Here is a 20,896-nt window from a genome sequence, read left to right as displayed (position 1 = left end):
TAGTCCTTTCTCCCCTACTGTGCTGTGCCCACCAACCCGAGTAGGAATGCCCACTCAGTGAGTGCTTGGAACTGCTTTTTATGAAAAGTAAGTGCCAGGATTTTTAAGAACTGAATTTCAAGTTTTTTGCTGCATCTCCCACAATTTTTATTTTTTTTCTACAGTTTTAAGGTGACATCTGATGCCATGTCAGAGACTAGGAGACCTAAAGGACATTATTTCTGGTGTATGTATGGACTAGCATTCTTTATCTCACTGATTTCTAAGTAGCCAGTTCAGTGCCTAACACCCTTTACTTACAAAACACTCAAACACTGAAAGTCAACCACTCAGTCACTCATTCTGCGATTTTATTTTCATTCCATACAGATTTTATTCCGGATGTGATTTGCATTTTTGAAGATGTGACTTCCACTATAAATACACCACAATAAAATATCCCTTATAAGTACAGAAGATCACAAAATGTACTAAGCTGTAATTTTAAATAATTTCCTGGGATCAAAATGTTAATTTTTCTTTGGGATTGTTACCTTATAATTACAAAGTTGATGAAAACAATACAAATAAATGTTAAGATTAAAAATGAGGAAAGGAGGAGTTCTATCCAGAGAGAACCTTCATCTGGCGATGGATGGAGATAGAGACAGAGACACACATTGGAACACTGAACTGAGCCCCCAAGGTCCAAATGAGGAGCAGAAGGAAGGAGAACATGAAAAAGGAAATCAGGACCGCGATGGGGGCGTTCGCCCACTGATACAAGGGGACTGATCTAATGAGAGCTCACCAAGGCCAGCTGGACTGGGACTGAACGAGCATTTGATCAAACCGGATTCTCTGAATGTGGCTGACATGGGGGCTGACTGAGAAGCCATTGACAATGGCACTGGGTCTTGTTTCATCTGCATGTACTGGCTTTTTGGGATCCTAGTCTGTTTGGATGCTCACCTTCCTAGACCTGGAGGAAGAGGGGAGGAACTTGAACTTCCCACAGGGCAGGAAACCCTGACTGCTCTTAGGACTGGAGAGGGAGGAGGAGAGGGAGTGGGGGGGGGGAGGGAGCGGAGGAATGGGAGGGTATGGGGAGGAGGGGAGGAAGTGGAAATTTTTATAAACAAACAAATTAATTAATTAATTAATAAAAAAGATTTTATGAACGACTAAAAAAATAAAATAAAAATGAGGAAAAAAGGAGGGGACGGAGAGGGAAGACAAGACAGCTTTTACACAGATGTATGACAGGAATAAGCCACACTTCCATTAGTAACAGACTGCTTGAGTTGATAAGGATGAGATTTCCATGTGTATGCATGTCTCTTGTAAAACCAGAGCCATCCGCTGCTACCTCTTAGGGAGCAAAACTGGGATACAGAAGTATTATACACCTGCCTCAAAGGTGACAAGAACAAGGTCTGGGAGTACAACTAGTCCCATCTTTTTGTACCAACCACCCATGACAAATGTCATCTTTGCTATAACCTTTGCATAAATTGGAGATAAGGTGGATATAATGAAATGTTGAAAATTAAATACAACCCCCCGCAGAGAGCAAGACATGCTGTGTTTTCCTGACCCCCCCCCCCCCAGCACTCGCTCCTCACAGGAGACCCTGAGTATGTTTGAAAGACTAACATTTATGTAATGTGGTCCCTGGTTGTGACACCTACAATCCTAGCTCGTAGAAGGTAGAAGCAAAAGGATGTTGTGCTGGAGGCCAGTCTGGGCTATACAACCCGACTCTGTCTCAAAAAAAAAAAAAAAAAAAAAAAAAAAGAGGAAAAGAAAGTATATAGTCGTCATCCAGATGCAGAGGAGGCAAGATGTGACTGTCTCACCAGAAAAGGTACCAAGTCATGTCGCTAACACAGACAAGAATGATGGGTTAATGTATGATGTAAGAATTAATTAATAGGAAACCTGAGCTGCTAGGCCAACACATTTATGATTAGTGTAGACCTCTGTGTGTTTATTTGGGACTGAATGACTGTGGGATTGGGCAGGACAGAAACCCCGGTCAACACATATGTATCTGTATGAATGAACATGTGTGTGCAGATGTAAACAGATCCAGCCATTCTAGAAATCAGTGTGAAGACTTCTCAGAGCTCTCTGAATTGTATTGTTCTAATCAGAGACTCCAATAATAAAGAATAGCCATATAATATGAGTTCACGTTCACCACAGTTTTAGGTTAGATGCGCAATAAGGTCTTGTTCGTAAGAACTGTTAACTGCACTGAATCCCTCTCCTCAAGAAGACAAATAGCTTCTAATTTTTCCTTTCTTGGGGGGCATGAAAAGCTACAATTCACTAACGTTGACAGCATTTCATTTTCCATTAGATTTCATTATTCTAGGAGACAACTAGATAGTAACACTTTAGAGGAATAAATCTAAGGAGACTTGCGGTCTTGGGGGCCCCAGTCACAGTAGCTTAAGCATATATTCTAAACAGAAGGAGCTAGCACATGAAGAAGCGTTAATAATGTGAACTAATATAAAAGGCAAAGTTGTTTGAAATAGCAAGACACTCAAAAGTTTGTCATCCCTCATACTGCAAATGCTTCACCTTTGCCTATATCGTTGCTTGCTCAGGAAGCAGCTGGAGAGAAGCCTCTTGAGACTTAAAATGCAGGGCACTGGACTAGAATCTCAGATGTAGGTCACAGTTTTGTCTCTGTGTAGCATCAGCTATGCCTCTGCTGATGCTATATCCGCCCATCAGTTTCTTCTCCACAGCCCAGACACTTTTTGTCTAACTTGTTGTTACGCTGTATTATGTCCCAAAATAAGGGACATAAATACGGGAATATTTATGGATGGAAATCTGCCATTTGTCAAAAGAAGCTTGTGACTTCTTTGTGTAGATCCTACCTCACCTTATTTTCTTTTTCCTTTAGTTTTTTAAAAAATTTATTTATTATGTATACAACTTTCTGCCCCCATGTATGTCTGCAGGCCAGAAGAGGGCACCAGATCTCATTACAGATGGCTGTGAGCCACCATGTGGTTGCTGGAAATTCAACTCAGGACCTTTGGAAGGGCAGCCAGTGCTCTTAATCTCTGAGCCATCTCTCCAGCCCCCTAGTTTTTTTTCTTATAGGAATAAAATATTGCTATTAATTTTTATTCTCTTTCACCAGGTCACATAAAGTGACTTCTAATTTGCTATCTTCTCTGAAACCCCGTCTATTGCCTACTGAATGACTTGTCTCTTATAGTCAAATACAGAGGCAGAAAGTCACCATTAACTGGATATAGAAGAGAATAGGAAGTTAGTGTTTGATGGATGTAGGGTTTCATTTTTGAAAGATGAAAAAAATCAGGGCACAGCTAGTGAATTTCGTGCCACACAAAATGAATGTACTTACTGCCAGTGAATTACACATTTTAAATAATAAAACAAGAAGAAAGTTTAAAAAAAAAACGAAAAGGAGAGACAAGGGAAGAGACTGGCCACTAGAGGGAGCATGGGATCCACAGAACTTTCCAAGGGCGCTCAGATTACCTGTAAGGTGTAGGGGTGGGCTGCATTTTTTATTTCTTCTTTTATTTTTGTAGACTGTAATAATACAATTACATCATTGTCACCCTTACCTTTCCTCCCTCAGAACCCTTCCATATACCCCCTCCTTGCTCCCTCAAAATCATGACCTCTTTTGTCAGTAATTGTTACCTACGCAATTGCGCACGCACGTGTGTGTCTGACTGTGGGATTCCCCCGAGGTCTGCATCACCACCCTCCTGGTATGGACCACGGCTTCTTACCATCACGAGCTTGGGCAAGGGCCTAGGGGTTAAACACAAGACACACACACATAGAGAGTCCGGGTCATTCGCCAGTCATTCACCAAGAGGTGAATGCCAAGTTTTATTTTGCTTCCACCAGGTTAATATACCTCTTTCCCCAGGAGAGAAGGACCCCCTCCCAGCCAGGAGTGAGATCACAGTGTGGAGAGCCTGGTGCCAAGTGGCAGGTTCTTCCAGGCAGGGGGCACCCGGCTGGGAGCTGTGACAGACAGTTAGGAGAAGAATTAGGCGCTGTGGGAACCCTTCTTAGCAGGTGAAATTACCATGCCAAAGACGAAACAAGGCTCTATGCTAATCCCCCAGGCTGGTAGAATCAGAGAAGTTAACAGGAAGCTAGGCTGGTTTAGTGTAAACAGTTCTTGCATCCTGTCCTTTGGCCTCTAGGAGCAGGGGGAAGACCCTGGGATCCAACATCTGACATGTTACTACCATCCCGACCAAGAAAGGAGATGACATTAGTGTCCCTGTGGGTTGCAGATGCTCACACCTATATGGTCTGAACTATGTCAGTCTCACCAAGCTGCAATTGTGTCTCCCAGAATCCCAGATGTGAGCCCGTTCCACCTTGACTGAAGGGCAGAGAGTTCGAGATTTTCTTGCTCTTGCAAAGTCGTTGACAACAGGTGTGGTTACAGACAAGCGCTCCTGCCCGAGGGTGTGGTTAATTAGTATTTTGGGTACAGAGGTGGATCCGCTCTACCCTGGCCACTGTGCTTCTGTCTAATTTCTCTCGTAGCTCTGTTCCTTTTGCTTAATAATTCTAATCCTCATGCCTCTACCCCGGAACATGCGCATTTCGTGGAGGCTGGACCCCGACATTGCTCCTTGTGCTATCGGCGCGGGAGAACCTGCATGGGATGTGCAGGGTAGATGTGAGTTAGCAGCCGTCATGCGTGGAGTTGGTGACCACTGCGGAGCTAGTCCTTTCTTCTGCAGCTGATTTTACCTTGGGGGCCCGAAATAGACCAAACTCAAACTGACCACCACCTGAGGCAGCTTTCCTTAGAACTGTACTGGCTGCCTTTGTCCTCCGGTCCAGGCAGCTGGGCTATGCCGAACTCCTGGACTCCCCCACAGACTAGGGCAGTACTTCACAGGTGCTGGTCAGTAGCTTTTATTGCTTAATCTTTGCTCAACGTTATGTAAACACTCGATGCTTTTACTAACCCCCTAGTGCCTCTGCTTTCCATTTTGGGCAAAGCCCTGGGTTCGAGCCCAGCACTGCCCCTCCCAAGGCTATTTGTTTACATTAACTCTGTGCACTTCCAGCTCGTTCATTTTTCACTGTTTAAGCGGTGTGATCGTCCCTTTGGAGTTTTCCCAGGTGTGTTAGCCTTTCGTATTCACACGCTTTTGCTTTCCCCAGTTGTAACTGGTCCTAAGTGATCTTCTTAATTGCAGTGATATGTTTTGAATAGAAACCGGTTTCATCAACAGGTGTTATGGATTGAACATGATTAGGTAGGCTTACATGCGTCTAGTGGATACACACTTGGTCGTGGTAAGAGACATTTCTCAATCCCATTGTCTTTTATGAACACTTTTCCTTTATTCTTTTAGTGTGTGTACACACACTATGGAATACATGGGAAAGAATGCTAACATGTGAGCACTGGTTCTCAGGGCTGGTTCTCTCTTTCTACCAAGTGGGGTCCAGGGATCAGCAGGATCGGCAGGAGGAGCCTCTGTTATCCACCAAGCCATCTGGTGGGCCCTATTTTCTTATATTTATTTTTAGTGAGTGTTAAATTACTTTCTGGTCTTAAAAATTATTATTTTTGTTTTGTTTTATTTTTGGAGACAGGGTTTCTCTGTAGTTTTTGGAGCCTGTACTGGAACTCACTCTTGTAGGCCAGGCTGGCCTTGAACTCATAGAGATCAGCCTGCCTCTGTCTCCCGAGTGCTGAGATTAAAGGTGTGTGCCACCACTGCCTGGCTCTGCGTCTGTTTCTGCAGGGAAGTGACATGCATTTCTTCTCCCTCTCTGCAAGTCCTTATATTGAGCAGCATGGTGGTGGCGCATGCCTTTAATCCCAGCACTCAGGAGGCAGAGGCCAGTGGCTTTCTGTGAGTTCCAGGCCAGCCTGGTCTACAGAGAGAGTTCCAGGACAGTCTTCAAAGCTACAGAGAAACCTCGTCTCAAAAAATAAAAAACAAAAAAATTAAATTGGTTTAATACACAAAAATCCTTTAAACAAGAGTAGATACATATATACAGTGTTGTAACAAATATTACCTAAAATTTGTATCAGAATACAAAAATCCTTTAAACAAGAGTAAAACCACATATACAGTGTAACAAAACTGACTTTGAATTGTACCCATATACCAAAATCTATGCCAGTGCAAATATCTGAGACTCATAGTTGTCTTTTTATCCTATAGTCCTATATCCCCTAAATATAACAAACACCCATGACCCACAAAATACCCAAAGATCACCCACACCCCCTTTTTTCTTGGGAATGTGGTCATTGTGTTATCTAGACTGCTTCCTGCTGAATGTGGGTCAATAGTCCTCCGTGTTTGTCATACTTATAGTTAGACTAATCAGGTTTTTTAGATACATAGAGATTGTATTCTGCATCGATACGTAATCTTCAACCACTTCAAAGAACTGTAGAAATAACTTAGGGTTCTGTTGCCTTGAGACACTATTGCTCCTGGCAGCACTGATCTATTCCCCAGAGAATGTTGAGCACCGAAGACACTCCACTTGGAGCTTGTTTTCTTCTTGGCAAAACTGGCCTTTGGTCAACGAACTGCCCATGCATTGACCACTAACAAAATGCATGATATCTGGACAGGACAAGCAGGATACAAGAAAAAAGACTGTCAAATCCTGCTAAGACAGGATAAGATGGTTTTGAAAAATTTCCTGCCTCTGAAAATGGTCTGTCAGCTACTCTAGGCCTTATCCAAAGTTGGTTGCTCCAGTGTTACAAATGAGACTTGGGGTGATTGCCCAGGTAGCCAGTTGTCTCTGTCATTTGTTGCACATTTTGGAAGTTGCTTGATTGCACTTCATGCTTACTCAAGTAATATTATTTCCCTTCTCGGGTCTTCGATGGGGTTCAAGACTAGCTAGTTGCAGTTACTTTCCTCTCATGATTTGACCAAGTTATTTATAATACAAGATTTAGACTCCTTAGGATAGGATAATTATTGAAACATTTATTACATGTTTCTTGCTAGATATTGTTTATGCCTGTTATAATTCTAACTTTTATACTTGATATTCATTCTTATTGTATATAATTTTGTATTATGCTTAGAACTCTCTTATTTAAACAAAAGGGAGAGGTGCTGCAGGAGATCCTTCGGCCAGTTGCCTTTAAGTTACAGCCCACTTGGGCATGGCCTTTTATACCCATGTTAAGCGTGCACCCGCTCTCTCTTCCGGCTGCTGGATTCTGCTGCTGTTTCCCCATTCAAGCACAGGACTGTGATCTGTGAGTCCACCCTAAATAAATAACCCTTTATTGTACTCAGTTCTGAGCTAGTGTGGGATTTCTTTTTAGTGGCCGCCTCCAGGGTTGGTCATGCCTCCAGAAGTTCCTTTATTGCACAGAATTGTTTAGGCTATCCTGGTATTTTTGTTTTTAAGAACTGATTCTTCCAAGGCCATGGTAACAAACGGTTCTCAGAAGTAACTTCAGCTTGTCCTCTAGATCAGCTACAAAGCTCTCTGGTACACATTCTTTGCTAAGCCCACCAAGGATTGACAGCTCCATTCTTCTGAAGGCCAGAAAAACAGGAGCAGATGTGGATGACACTCAATGAGCAGTCTCATCCAGTAACTAATACAAATATCAACCATGAAATCCTCTAAAATAACGTGAGCCCCTAAAACTTGAATTCTATGTGCCCTCAACCCCGATAAAATACTAGCAGTATGCTTAGGATTCAGCCTAAATCATATGGGTCTCCTTTCAAATAATAAATTCAGTTTTGCCATTATATATATCAGATGTTGAGTGCTGGACTCTCTAACCCTGGGCAGTTTTATAGTCACTAATCTTCGCTTTATCATAATTGCTTATTTATATTGGGTTTGATAGTATGAACATAAAATGCTATTACGTGGGGATCAGGTTAGATATTATGCCAATCTTTTATAAATATTAAGTCTAAGTTAGCCAATTCACTATTTAATATCTGAAATAACAAATATAAAGTTCAATTTGCTACTTACTAGTATAAGAAGGAGCAGAGCAGACTCCTGTATTCATAAACAGCCAAAGAAACTATAAATATAGTCTTTGATATGTGTTGCTTGTAAGTTTTATTAAAGGCATACTTTCGCAATCCCCTAGAAGTGTGTATGTATAGAAGGCTCAGAAGACTGTCTACTGTTTTTATGAGTAATTTCCTTTCCAGCATCCTTGACTGGTCCAAGAGTAGGGGTGTTTACAATTAATTGATCACACCCGGTCCCAGCGACTATCCTACAGAATGTGTCTACAACATCTCATGGACATAAAGCGTCACATTACTTAGCGGCCATTTCACTTAACACTTTACTAAATTCTCTCTGAAAAACGGCAAATATCATATGACAGCATCTACTAGCATAAAACAAACTAATTTAAATTTATTATGGAAGATAGGAAAAAGGGCAAAAAGATGGGGTGGTTCCGCAGTAATATTAAAGAGTTCATAAAAGATAAAGTTCAAAATCTTGAGTGCACAACATGTTCTTACAGTGTAGACACAGGCCAGCCCCTCTTGCTGGCCACCAGAATCATGGAGGCATACGTTCTTATAGGAGGCTCCTTTGTCAAGGACAGTTCTTCCTCTCTGTATCAGAATGATACTTCTTGGGCACGAGCCCGAGGTTTTGTTTAGTTTCCCACCGATGTAGAACAGATTGGCTGGATGCAACTTCACGCCTCAGATCGTGACTCTGTAGGGAAAAAAGATACACCCAACTCTTGTCTGCTGAGAACCAACCGTGTTCAAAGCCTCTGCCCTCCATAATGCACTTCTGCATTTAGACGGGTAGTTTTCATCTAGATAGTTTGGGAAAGGTGAAACTTCTACAAAAACTTAGTCCACTGACTTCCGAACAGTAGTTCACATAAGCCTATAGATGAGTAAGGGGTGGCAAGACTATTAAGAAGGCTTCTGGAGTCAGAAATGGAGAAGGAAAAAACGCAAACCCCTTCACAACCACCACGCCCCCTCACCCCTTCTGGCCACGCCCCCTCACCTCTTCGGGCCACTTGTTTTCCCGGGGAAGCCTCTGCAGCCGGTTTTTGCTCAGCTCAAGTTGTAAGCCATCGAACCTGCATTTAAACCAGCGGTGAGCTTCTTCCAGATTAGCTGTTATCTGAACACAGAGACAGCCACAAGTTCTTTTGTGTACGCATCTGGGAGGTGTATAGCTAGCTATCGGAAGACTCGGGCGCTCACTGGGATCCCAGCAGTGTGTTTGAATCGTCTACTGAGCAGTCAGTAAGCTGAGGGAACACTCTCTGCGCTAAAGGATGCGCGCAGGCTCCTGCTTCCCATGCATTTTGTCGGTGCTCCCTGCAGAGCCTACTCCTAGGGAAGCACTGACTGGTACGTCTGTCAAAGTGCTCCCGAACACTTTCTGACCTGAGCGAGGCCATCTTGTGGGCACACGGTAGTGAGGTAAGAGCACTGGACTCCTTTGCTATAATGTCATTTGACTTTCAGAAGTACAAAAAATATTTTCAGGTCTGTTGGAACAACCTGATCACAGCAACAACTTCATTCTCCAAACCCAGTCTAACCATCCCTTCCTCCAAGTGTTTTTTCCCCCCCAGAAGTATGGAGAAAGACAGGGAAATAAATTACACCTGCTATTGCACCGCAAATGAGCAGGGACTGACATTGAAACTTACTGAAAAATCTCTTAGAATAAGACAGTAGTGGGTTTAGCTAGTTGAATTATTTTGCAAACACGGTAATGAATCGTTCATAGAAAGTAAACGCGGGCTGAGGAGCGCTTTACTCGGTGGATAAAGTGCTTGCTGTGTGAGAATGAGGAGCTCAGTTTGATTCCCAGAACCCACATTAGAAGAGAGTCTGGGTGCCGTGGCATGTTCTTGTATTCCCAGAGCCAGGGAGGAGGAGGCAAGCAGATCCCTGGGACTCGCTGGATAGCCGGCCTAGTCTAGCTGCTGAGTTCCAGTCCAATAACAGACCCTGTCTCAAAAAAAAAAAAAAAAAAAAAAAAAGGGGTGGATAGTACCTGAGGACACCCAAGGTTGTCCTCTGGCCTCCACATGCATGCTTACACTCATACACATGCACCCCATACAGGAACATATATGCATGTGCATCCACACACTCAAAAATGAGAGGAAATGTAACTGCTAAGGGCACATGGAAAGCATCGTAGGTGGCGCTCAGACTGGGGTTGTCGAGAGTCCTTTTCTTTCTAATACACTAGCTGGCGGTCACACTGCCATCCAGGAACAAAAGATAAACGGACAGCTACGTCCTTGTGATACGAAGACTGTCCTTTGCATGCCATTGTAATCCCATTGACTGTTACGGCAGCCCCCAGGGTTCCACCTGGGTAGGAGCACTGGGTGAATATCGCGGGGACAACCAAGCACTTTCTGATTGGATCTGAGGCCTGCTCTACGGAAAGAAAACTGGTGTCGGGAACTGTAACGCTAGCCAAGAATCTGAATCTGTGGTCAGGGAACCCACAGGGCACCGAGTAATATGCAGTAGGATCCTCACCTTGCTGCCCTTCCCTTATGTTTAGTTTCATTAATATTCTAGTATTCGTTATCATCAGGACACAGAGTCTTCACAGTAAAGAAACCACTTAGTGACCCCTTGGCCCTGGCTGCTGTCTCCCGACCACCATGCCGACAGCGGGCTCCACAGCACTGTAGGCTCCAGGGTTCCTGATTTCTGTAAGGGCGCGAGTCCGGCTCACCTGTTCCGACTCCACGCTGGCTTCTTTCAGTTTATTCTCTGTTGCCTCTTTACATCTCTTCAGGTGTCTGACAGTTTCCTCCAATTCCTGAGAACGCGAGAGATTTTAAAAGCTCCCAATGTACCATATAGACCCAGAATGCTTCACATTTATAATACGGCAATTAGATCATAAAAATAAGACAGGACGTTTTTGAATTTCCTTTCATATTTTAATACAGTTTAATCCATAGTCTACCCAAAGAGTTTGATTTTGCTTTATGGATTCTGCCAAGAGAAATGAGTCTTGTCTCTGTTTCAGAATTAAGAGACCCTTTCATGGGTACTGGAAGATGGGAGCTCAATGATGTCTAAAAGCTGGGTTTGGTTGTTACAGTTTCTGTTAAGAATAGCTAAGATTCAACAACAAGCACATTCGTTCTGCAGAGAAGAATCAAGAGCTGTAAAGCCCCAGAGGATTCGGGAGTCAGCTGCAAAGGCCTATTGGCTGTATTCTGTTTATACGGGCTCTAGCTCTTCTGTAAAAGCAAACCGAGAATGAAGATTATCTTCCACATTCCCAGCTAAGGTGACTACAGCATGAGGTGACCTACAAAAGGCCCTTGTCCTGAGTGCTGACTCTTCTGCTGCTGGCTTTACTTTGGAAGGTGGCAGAAACTTAGCAAGTGGGGGCTGGTCTTGAAGTCCCAGTTCCTTCTTCCGTTTCCTGCCCACCATGAGGTGGACAGTCTCCTTCTGTACATGTTCCTGTTCTCATGATGTCCCGCCTCACCTGGGGTCCAGGAACAACAGAGCCAGGGTCTGCAGACTAAAATCTATGAAACTGCGGCACAAATCCCCCTTTATGCTGTTTTTGTCGGGTGTTCCTGTCACTAGAACGAAGAAAGTGACTAATGTAGGTCTGTTGACATGTGTCTAGTGTTATACTGCTGTGAAGAGACACCACGGCCATGACAGCTCTAATAAAGGAAATATTTCATCGGTGCCGGGCTACTGTTTCAGACGGTCCATTGTCATCACGGCAGGAAACATGGGGAAGGAGCTGAGGGTCTGACTTCACGATCCAGAGGTCAGCGCCCACCCCCACAGTGAAGCACTTCCTCCGGCAAGGCCCAACCTACCCCAGCGAGGCCACACCTCCTAACACTGCAAGTCCCAATGGGCCAAGTATTCAAACACATGATCCTATAGGGGCCATACCCATTCAAACCACCACGACATCTAAACTTTTTTAGAAAGTCTAGGAAAATCTAAGTGCTATTTCACCAGACTGAGGCGCATATACTTGCTAATAACTGTTGAGAGGAATCTGAGGAAATCTTTACCTCACACCGATTTTCTAGCTCCTGCCTCAGTTTCCGCTCGGCCGCCAGTCTGAGCTCCTGTTGCTTATTCCGGGCTGAGGTTTCGTACTGGCTTTTGGCCAACAGCTCCATCTCCTTCTGCAGGGTGTTCATTTCGGAGACAAATCTCTGGATGCTCAATGACTAACGGGGACAGGAAGGGACACACGGTGAAAGTAAGTTAGATTCTGACCTGGCCAGTAAGCAGAGGTTTGAGGAACCGCATTTTACCTGTTCGTAGTTCTTTTTCTGATATTGATCCTTAATTACCTCCATTTGCCTCAGTTCTGCTTCTATTTGCTGAAAGTAAATGATCAAATAACATAAAAAAAAATATAGTGGCCAGCAGGCTAACTTTAGCTTTTAGGCTGACTGAGTCCTAAGCTTTCCGTTTCTGCTGGGTTCTATTTCCTACCTAGCCCACTGACCCCTAAAGAGTCAAGACAGACAGTCTTCTCTATACGTTCTGTACATGAGGACTGCCCGCCTTGGGAAAGATGGGTGGGGAGAAAGACACACCACAGAAGCACCATGAGACCCACATTTACACAGCGGTATCTCCCCCAAAGCAGAGATGGTCCTACAGAAGTCACCTGCCCACCTCCAGGAGAACAACGTCCCAGATCCCGCAGCCGCCGCCGGACCCTCCCAGCCCACTGAGGTGGCGAGGAGAGGCCTGGCCCCTCATACAACCTTCATCCTCTCTATATTCTGTGCGTTGTTGGCCTTGGCTGACAAGTGCAGTTTTATCTGGGCCTTTTGAGTCTTCAGTTTCTCCTTGTTACTGGCCACTACTTTCTCCAGCTCTGTAAGCTTCTGTCGGAGCTCTCGGTTTGTGCGGGACACTTCCACTGACCTGAAGTTGGCTTCGTCAAGAGCTTTCTTCAGCTGTGAAGACAAAAGAACCAAAGAGCCGGAGTTCCTCTTACCTACGGTCGCCGGAGAGGCTGCACTGTGTTCCTACATTTACACAGGAGACTGAGGGCTCCCACCGTCTGAGCCACCTCCTCAGCCCCAGGTTTCAGCTTTCTATGTGTTTTAGTAGTTTTTATCATTGAAAACAATTTTTAAATTTAAACACATTTTGACCACAGTCGTCTCCTCACCCAAGTCGTTCCAGATCCTCTGTCCTTCCCTACCCGTTCAACTTTAAATGCTTCCTCAGTACACAAACAAAGCCCTAACACAACAACAAGACCCCTCAAAATCAAGAAAACAAAATAAAACCACACCCAAAATAACAAAATAAAACACCAAACTGTAATCAAATAAAGCACACAAACAACTTACACCTTATTCCCGTCCACGCTCAAAATACAACCATTAATGTGTTTGTTCGTCTATTGAAATAGCCTTTGATTATCTGCTTCCTTGTCCGGCAGAACCGTCTGACTTGGCCCTGGTCATCAGGAGGTATATGCTTTTCCCCGCACTTCCCCTGCCACGGCACGAACTGAACACTGCTCCCAGCGTGCTCGGGTCCCACCTGACAGTTCCTGTCCAGTGGCCCAGAAGGCAAGGCCATGGGGTCCGGCAGCCCATCTGAGACAACTTGCCGTTCCCTCATTTCCATTGCTGGAGCTCAGCTTTGCCCAGGCTTGTAGGAAAGGGCCTAGCCCACATCTCTGTGAGACCCAGAGCCACGTGTTCACTGTTTGCTGTCTTCTGGCCCTCAACCAGCCTAGAATACATTTTCTCCTACTTTGAATTCCTTCAGGGCTGTCCACTGCCCACAGTTACCCAAGGAAAGCCCTGGGGTCACTATTTTCTTACGTCCAGAATGGCAATCACAACTCAACACGGGTCACGCAAATAACATGTGTCACGTCCGTTACAGCTGTTGTTTGCTTTACACAAGGTAGTTGAGGCTGGCCTTGAACTCAATTTGTAGCCGAGGATAACCTTGAACTTCTGACTCTGCTATCTTTGGCTCCCAGGAGTTGGGGTTGCAAGTGTGTACCACAGTGACTGGATTGTGTGCAGCTGAGCAAGCATCCTGCAGACTACGCTGCATCCCCAGCCCTTGTGCAGCTACTGTGTGCGCCCCTCTGGAGATACCCAGTGGCTGGGGAGGCATACGGACTGATCCCTACAGGCACCACCCTGGCTCCATGGACCGCCCTTCTCGGATCTACCACCCCCCCACCCCCCCCACCCCCCCCCACCCCCCCCCCCCCCACCCCCCACCCCCCCCCCCCCCCACCCCCCCCCACCCCCCCACCCCCCCCACCCCCCCACCCCCCCCCCACCCCACCCCACCCCCCCACCCCCCCCCACCCCCGCCACCTCGGAAAGCTCCCTCTGCGCGGCTTTCCTGGCGGTCTCTCTCTCCACTTGAAACTGCTTTCTCAGGGCTTCAATGCGCTCCGCATGCAACTCCGCTTCTACTTTGGCCTCCTCCGCCATCCGCTCTCTGTTTTGAAGGAAACAGGATAAATTCATTTCAGAGTCAAGAAGGGAATGTGCAACTCTCTCACAAACGTGTGATTTACAAACAAGCAGCGCTCAGAACCAAGAGAAAGGGGTGCGTGAAACCAGACCTCGCTCTGAATGAAGGGACTCAGCCCAAAGTGGGAAAACACCCATAAAAACAGCAGAGGGTACAAGCAGAACGAGAAGGTTTCTCTCTCGTGTCATGTGTGACATCAGCCGTCTACTCTCTAGCCTAGAGGTTCTCAACCTTCCTAATGCTGAGACCTTTTAACACAGTTCCTCATGTTCTGCTGGCCCCAGGCATGAAATTCACTGCTACTTCCTAACCACACGCCGCTCACGAGAAGGTCAGAGGACAGTGTGCAGGCACCCTCGTCTGCTACCGTGTGGATCCCAAGGACTGAACTCCAGTTGTTACGCTTGGCAGTGAGACTCTGGACCTGTTGGGTCAGCTCATCTGTCCTCAGTTTTAAAGTCGTTCCTCCCTCCGGGTTCCCGTTCTGCTGATATGAGCATCAGCGCTTTTCTTCTTACTGTAGAGGAACCCTCAATGGACAACTGTTCAAACAGAGGCTTGTGCGCGTGGGACAGTGCTGTTAACTAAGGGCCTCAGGGAATAAACGTCTTTAGGACTTATGTAAATCCTGTTCTTGTTTTCTTCATGGGACCATCCACTGTTGGCTCCTAAACAGTTTTCTGGTTTCAGGAAAATATACTCGCCTAATCTCAAACTCCGCGACAACCCTTCCGCTCTGGAATCTCTCTGGGTCCAGTGGCGCTTCTCTACCCTCTGATCAGAGAGCCCAGGCTTCTCTGCTAGACCCGGGAAGGAGAGCAGAAGAAGCTCCACACACACAGCCCTGAGCTTCCATCCTCAGTGTCCTCCTGCCTGCCTCTCCTCACCAGCTGAGTTTTGCTTCCTGATGATCAGGAATCTTCCAGATCTAGAAGATTCTTATTCTGTGTAATCTTGTAAAGTTACTGAAATGGGCCACCTGAGGATGCTCAGCAGACAGTAGCTGTGAGTTCAACGGCGCTCTGGCCTTGTCCTTCACAGTGCCGCGGCCACCCGCTGGCCTCCGCTCTGCCTCTACTGTCCCACGAGGACAGGGCACTTCAGTACATTAGCTCTCGTCTTTGTGGAGATGGGCTCCAACTGTGACCTGCTCCCAGAACTCGCCTGCACTTCCACATCTCAGAATTCTAGCTCAGAACCAATGTGTCTACACCAGCCTCCCACAGTTGATCTTCCTTCCTAAGTGTGTATACAGATCGGTACACACATTCGCACAGGTTCAGGAGGTGGGCAAGTCTCGAGTGAGGTGGATTCTTTGGGTGGGAGCTGTAAGTGGTGGGTAGGGACACATTTGGAAGCAGGCCCTACAAGGCCTGTGAGGCTCCCCTTACTCTTCCCCTGTCATTGACCTTGCAATAATCATTTTAGCCAAAGTGAGAGGGATTAGGCTGGTCTTCTTAAATTGAACATAGATTTTTTTTCATATAATTTACTCTGGTTATGGTTCCCCCTCCCTCACTTCTTCCAGATCACCCCACTTCCCCACTCCCCCCAAATCTATTTCCTTTCTTGCTCTCTCTTATTGGAGAACAAACAGTAAGAAAAATAAGATAGAATCAAAACAAACACACCTGAATAGGACAAAACAAACAAATGAGCAGAAGAACAATGTGCCTGAAGCATTTCAGGGTATTCGGGATGGCAATGACTCACTAGGTAACTTAAACAACTTCTCTGACTTTGATGGCTTTTTAAATGATTCCACCAGCCACTATACACAGTGTTATTTTACCCAGTACTGCACAGCCTTGTGGCAGTAACATTTGACCAGAAAATCTGCTTTGCACAGATTTCGTGCATGGAAAACACCTGCTTTAGCTTCTGCCCTGACCCTGCACTGATGCGTAAATCAGCGACAGGAATGAGGTTCTATGTGTTTCCCTACGCAAAAATGCCCATAGGATGCTGTTAGTGCCCAAACTATATTTACCAACATACTGTCTGTAACAAAACTTGCATGGTTTGATAGGACCAGTTTCAGGCAAAAATTAACATAATGGGCTATCATCTGCTTAGATGAGTCATTCCATTCTGGATGGGTAGATCCACTCAGATTACCATGATTCCTTGTATTATTTATTTTGGTTTCCTTGATTTTTATTTATTTATGTATGGATGTATGTATGTGTGTGTGTGTGTGTGTGTGTGTGTGTGTGTGTGTGTGTGTCTGCACGTGCACACACATCAGAGGACAACTCCTGGGAGCTGGTTCTTCCCTTTTGCCTCACAGGACTGGGGCTCAATCTCAGGACAGCAGCCTACACAAGTGCTCCACCCACTGAGCCACCTCTCAGCCCTTACTTTGTTTGTTTTCTGAGACAGCATCTTACTATACAGCCCAGGCCGGCTTCAAGCCCATGATCCTCCCGCCTCAGCCTTCCAAGTGCTGGAACTATCAGTGTGAGCCTCCACACCTGGCTCAGATAATGCTTTAGAAGGATGGCTAATGCGTGGCAGAAACACATGAATGTCCCCTACAGGAGTCTTTAAAATTCTGGTTTAACTTCATGAAGAATCGGCTTGCTAATGGGTGGGGAGAACTGGAAAGGGGGCCCACACAGGTATGCTCCAGCCGCCGTTACCTGCTGCTCTTCAGTCATGCCTGCTTCTCACCACGAAAGCAAAAGGGCTTCACTATTGTCTGAGCAGGCCACCCACTCCTCCAGAGGCCCTTCCCCAACTGCACTGTGAAGACACAGCCCTTACTTGAAGGCTTCTAAGTTCTGCCGCTCCAGCTCTTTGCTTTCCAGTTTCTCCTGGGTGTGATCTAGCTTAGTCTGCAGGTGGCCGTTTGTCTGGAGAGCTTGCTCTAGGCTCATGGCCAGTTTTCTGTTGTCCTCTCTAGTCACATCTAGAGACTTCTGCAGCGGCTCCATCTGGAAGGGAGAAGAGCATCTGTCAGTTCAACACTCTCTCTCTAAGCGCCATGGCAATAACCAGCTGGAACTGGAAACCAATACTCTAGGGAAAATATACACTATACACACAACAACTTACAACGGACATCGCTTAAGAGCCTCTAGGAAGGCAACTCCATTGGAGATCAAAGAGCACTGAAAAATGGAGTTAGCTTACATTGTCTCAATTTTCTTTTTATTCATCTAATTTTCTTTTTTTAATTGATTTTTATTGAGCTCCACATTTTTCTCTGCTCCCTTCCCTTCCTCTTCTCTCCCCTTTCAGGGTCCCAATGCTCCCAATTTACTCAGGAGATCTTGTCTTTTTATACTTCCCAAGTAGATTAGATCTATGTAAGCCTCTCTTAGTGTCCTCATTGTTGTCTAAGTTCTCTGAGATTGTGGTTTGTAGGCTGATTTTCTTTGCTTTATGTTTAAAAACCACCTATGAGTGAGTACATGTGATAATTGTCTTTCTGTGTCTGGGTTACCTCATTCAAAATAATGTTTTCTAGCTCCATCCGTTTCCCTGCAAAATTCAAGATGTCATTTTTTTCTGCTGTGTAGTACTCCATTGTGTAAATGTACTACATTTTCCTTATCCATTCTTCAGTTGACGGGCATTTAGGTTGTTTCCAGGTTCTGGCTGTGCACTGCCTCGATTTTCAAGCATTTAACCAGTTAAACTGTTCTCTTTCTGATTCCAGCACCTTCTGGTCTCATTCTCCAGCAAAGTAAAACCGGCAACTACACCTTGTGTCTTCTTCCCAAACCAGCTACTTAAGGGCTGCTGGGATGGCTCGGCAGAAGACGCCTACCACCCAGCTAGTGCCTACAAGAGAGACTATGACCTCTGTACATGGCCCATGTGTGCTGGCTTCCAAATCAGCAAATGGTAAAAGGCTTGTTCACGTCTGTTACATAGAAGCATGTGTGGCTACACGGATATACACTTAGCGGGCACACATGTGTGCATGTCCGCTCACTAATGGTGTCAGCACTAGCTGTGAGGTTAGAGGTCATTTTCAAAGGCACTGAACTCCTGAAATAACCCGTGTGTTGAACAATGAGAAGAATGTAGACAATGTGAGAGGAAAAGTCAGTCAAACCGCTGATTTATTATCTACTTCCTATTCATAAATATGTCACTGTCTCAGACTCTTAATTGGATGGGAAGGAACTTTCTCTGTTTTGTTTCAATTTTCTAAAATAGCAAAGCTGAGCAGACCGGCGTGGCCAGCTCTGACGGCTGTCTGCTACCTCGCCGCTGTGCTGGGCCTCCACAATCAGCATCCGGGCCTGCCACTGGTCCACTTCGGCTTCGAGCTTCTGCACTCTCTGTTGATTAAGAGACCTAAAAGGAGGAAGCATAGGAGACGGTTGTAAGGATGGGGACAGGAACGAAGGCAGCACCCGTGAGCACAGGACACCGTTCTCTCGCGAGTTCACACTGCATTAGTAGTAGTAGCTACGCCTGCTCAAAATAGCAGCGCTGAAAAGTAACCGTTGCAGCTTCAGCTTCAGGGCAAGAAAGAAAGGCTCATGAGGCTTAAAAATCCTGTCCCCTGGGCGCTCAATCAGCCTTACTCATTGGGCTATGGATCCACACTTCTGACTGACTCCTGGGATGGCAGTTCAGTGTATTGCTTTACTGGGTGGGTAAGGGATGGCCTCTGTTAAAAGTTTTGCTTCTAAATATAATAGCTACTTTAAAATGTATTGCAGAGGAAAACAATATTTTACATGCTATTCTCTTGCCCGCTTTAGAATTTAAGGCCGTATACCGACACTCATATAATATGCAAACATAACAACAAACCCAGCGAGGAAAACACAACTCACTTGTTTTCCCGCCACGCAGAAGCCACATGAAGCAGTAAAACACATAATAAATTCAAGGGGCACTATCCGCCTCAGACCATTTTTCCGTAGCACAAAAGAAATATTAAATGCAATTTTTAACTAGCGGTTTTCATTTTATGTAATTTTGAAACATTGAGTCAAGTTCACCAAGAAAGTACAGCTAGGAGTAATTCTCAGGATGAGTACCCTAAAGTAATTATTAACCTTGAAATAAGACAATAAGAAATGAATAATAAGTTGCTTAGCTTCAAGTTTGAGTGTGCATGTGTGTGCGCGTGTGTGTGTGTGTGTGTGTGTGTACGTGTGTGGCGAGGGATGGAGTGTGGTCTAGCACATGCTCCACAAGTGTGTGTGTGTGTGTGTGTACACGTGTGTGGCGAGGGATGGAGTGTGGTCTAGCACACGCTCCACAATTGTTCCACCCCCCAAGGCTGATCTCTAGATCTCTAGCTCAACTTCAGTTATCTTGAAAATTAATGTTCTGCAGAGCCAAGGACAGATTTAGGCTTAAATGATGCAGAAAGCAGCAAGGCTAAGAAAGTCCATGAAGTGCAAGGACACACGCTCCTTCACGCCACTGAGACGGGCAACTCGGACGTTTTAGGAAGCTTTAACCTGCAGGTTTAACCCCTAACCTGCTGGTTCTTTAGACACCATTTTAACAGTTTTCACGGTGAACGATACTCAAGAGGCTTCATATCCTTCCTAGTCATGGCGGAAACATAAACGTGGTACCTTTCCTTCTTGAGGCCGGCGATCTCTGAATCCCTCCGCCCGAGCTCGATCTGGACCTTCTCCAGAGCTCCCTGCATCTTGCTGTGAGAAGCCAGCACGTTTTCCAGCATGATCGTCACTTTGCAGTTGTCTTCTTTGGCCTCTGCTAGCTGCCGCTGAAAGTTCCCCACCTGAAAGAAAACGAAATAAGACAGAAATAGGGGAGAGGCTATTACTCGCCTGCTTCTTAAGTCATGGTGCTTTCAGAAGGAAGCAGATCCTACAGTCTGTGGGAAATGTGGTCGCCCCTGACTACGGTTGCAGCCCAGCCTATACAATTCAATGGACATATGGGGCCAACAACTTCCTATGTGGAAGTGATCCTGGGCAAGTCTGCTCAGCTGTCTTCTGACAGGCTCAGGAAAGGGGCGCACATCTGAGATGATCTGAGGGCGGAGACTGGGAGCGAAGGCGGGAACCGCTAAAGGATGGTAGGACCCACAGGTCGCGCTCTCCAAGGGCATATACACTTATCGCCAGCTGTCAAGAAGCTTGAGATGGGCTAGAAAAATGGTTCAGAGTATAAAGCGCTGGCTACCAAACCTGATGACCTGAGGTCATCTCTTTGGGACCTCAGGTCATGGAAGGGGAGAGCTACCTTCTGTAATTTCCCTCTGACCTCCACAGTACATTCACACACAGCCACACGGAAACAAATATACTATATACATTAAATATATTATATATATAAAATAAGTGCGTGTGTATCTGAAATGTGGATAGAAGAGATTAAATGACACGCATACACAATGGAATAGTATTCACACATAAGAATAA

General features: G+C 45.5%; 1 protein-coding gene across 4 annotated transcripts in view; it reads right to left on the bottom strand.

Annotated features, from left to right (window-relative positions):
* Window positions 1-8,381: 8,381 nt before the first annotated feature.
* Ccdc150 (coiled-coil domain containing 150) overlaps window positions 8,382-20,896 on the bottom strand; it is an 81,913-nt gene continuing 69,398 nt past the window's right edge. For 2 of the 4 annotated variants that reach the window (XM_087902278.1, XM_087902279.1), the window contains 10 exons: window positions 20,081-20,250; window positions 18,743-18,836; window positions 17,292-17,461; window positions 14,363-14,489; window positions 12,770-12,964; window positions 12,308-12,376; window positions 12,059-12,220; window positions 10,735-10,821; window positions 9,025-9,144; window positions 8,382-8,718 (listed from right to left, as the gene is read on the bottom strand). In XM_087902278.1, coding sequence (XP_087758404.1) covers window positions 8,593-8,718; window positions 9,025-9,144; window positions 10,735-10,821; window positions 12,059-12,220; window positions 12,308-12,376; window positions 12,770-12,964; window positions 14,363-14,489; window positions 17,292-17,461; window positions 18,743-18,836; window positions 20,081-20,250 — 1,320 coding nt within the window. In that variant the 3' untranslated portion in view covers window positions 8,382-8,592. Of the gene's footprint in view, window positions 8,719-9,024; window positions 9,145-9,853; window positions 9,987-10,734; window positions 10,822-12,058; window positions 12,221-12,307; window positions 12,377-12,769; window positions 12,965-14,362; window positions 14,490-17,291; window positions 17,462-18,742; window positions 18,837-20,080; window positions 20,251-20,896 lie in introns of those variants that run through there. The other 2 variants (XR_015736803.1, XM_087902280.1) reach the window with 2 other exon arrangements.

Source organism: Myodes glareolus, chromosome 27 (genome assembly GCF_982192425.1).
Source record: "Myodes glareolus chromosome 27, mMyoGla1.1, whole genome shotgun sequence".
Classification (NCBI taxonomy): domain Eukaryota; kingdom Metazoa; phylum Chordata; class Mammalia; order Rodentia; family Cricetidae; genus Myodes; species Myodes glareolus.
This window is presented reverse-complemented; position numbering and strand designations above follow the sequence as displayed.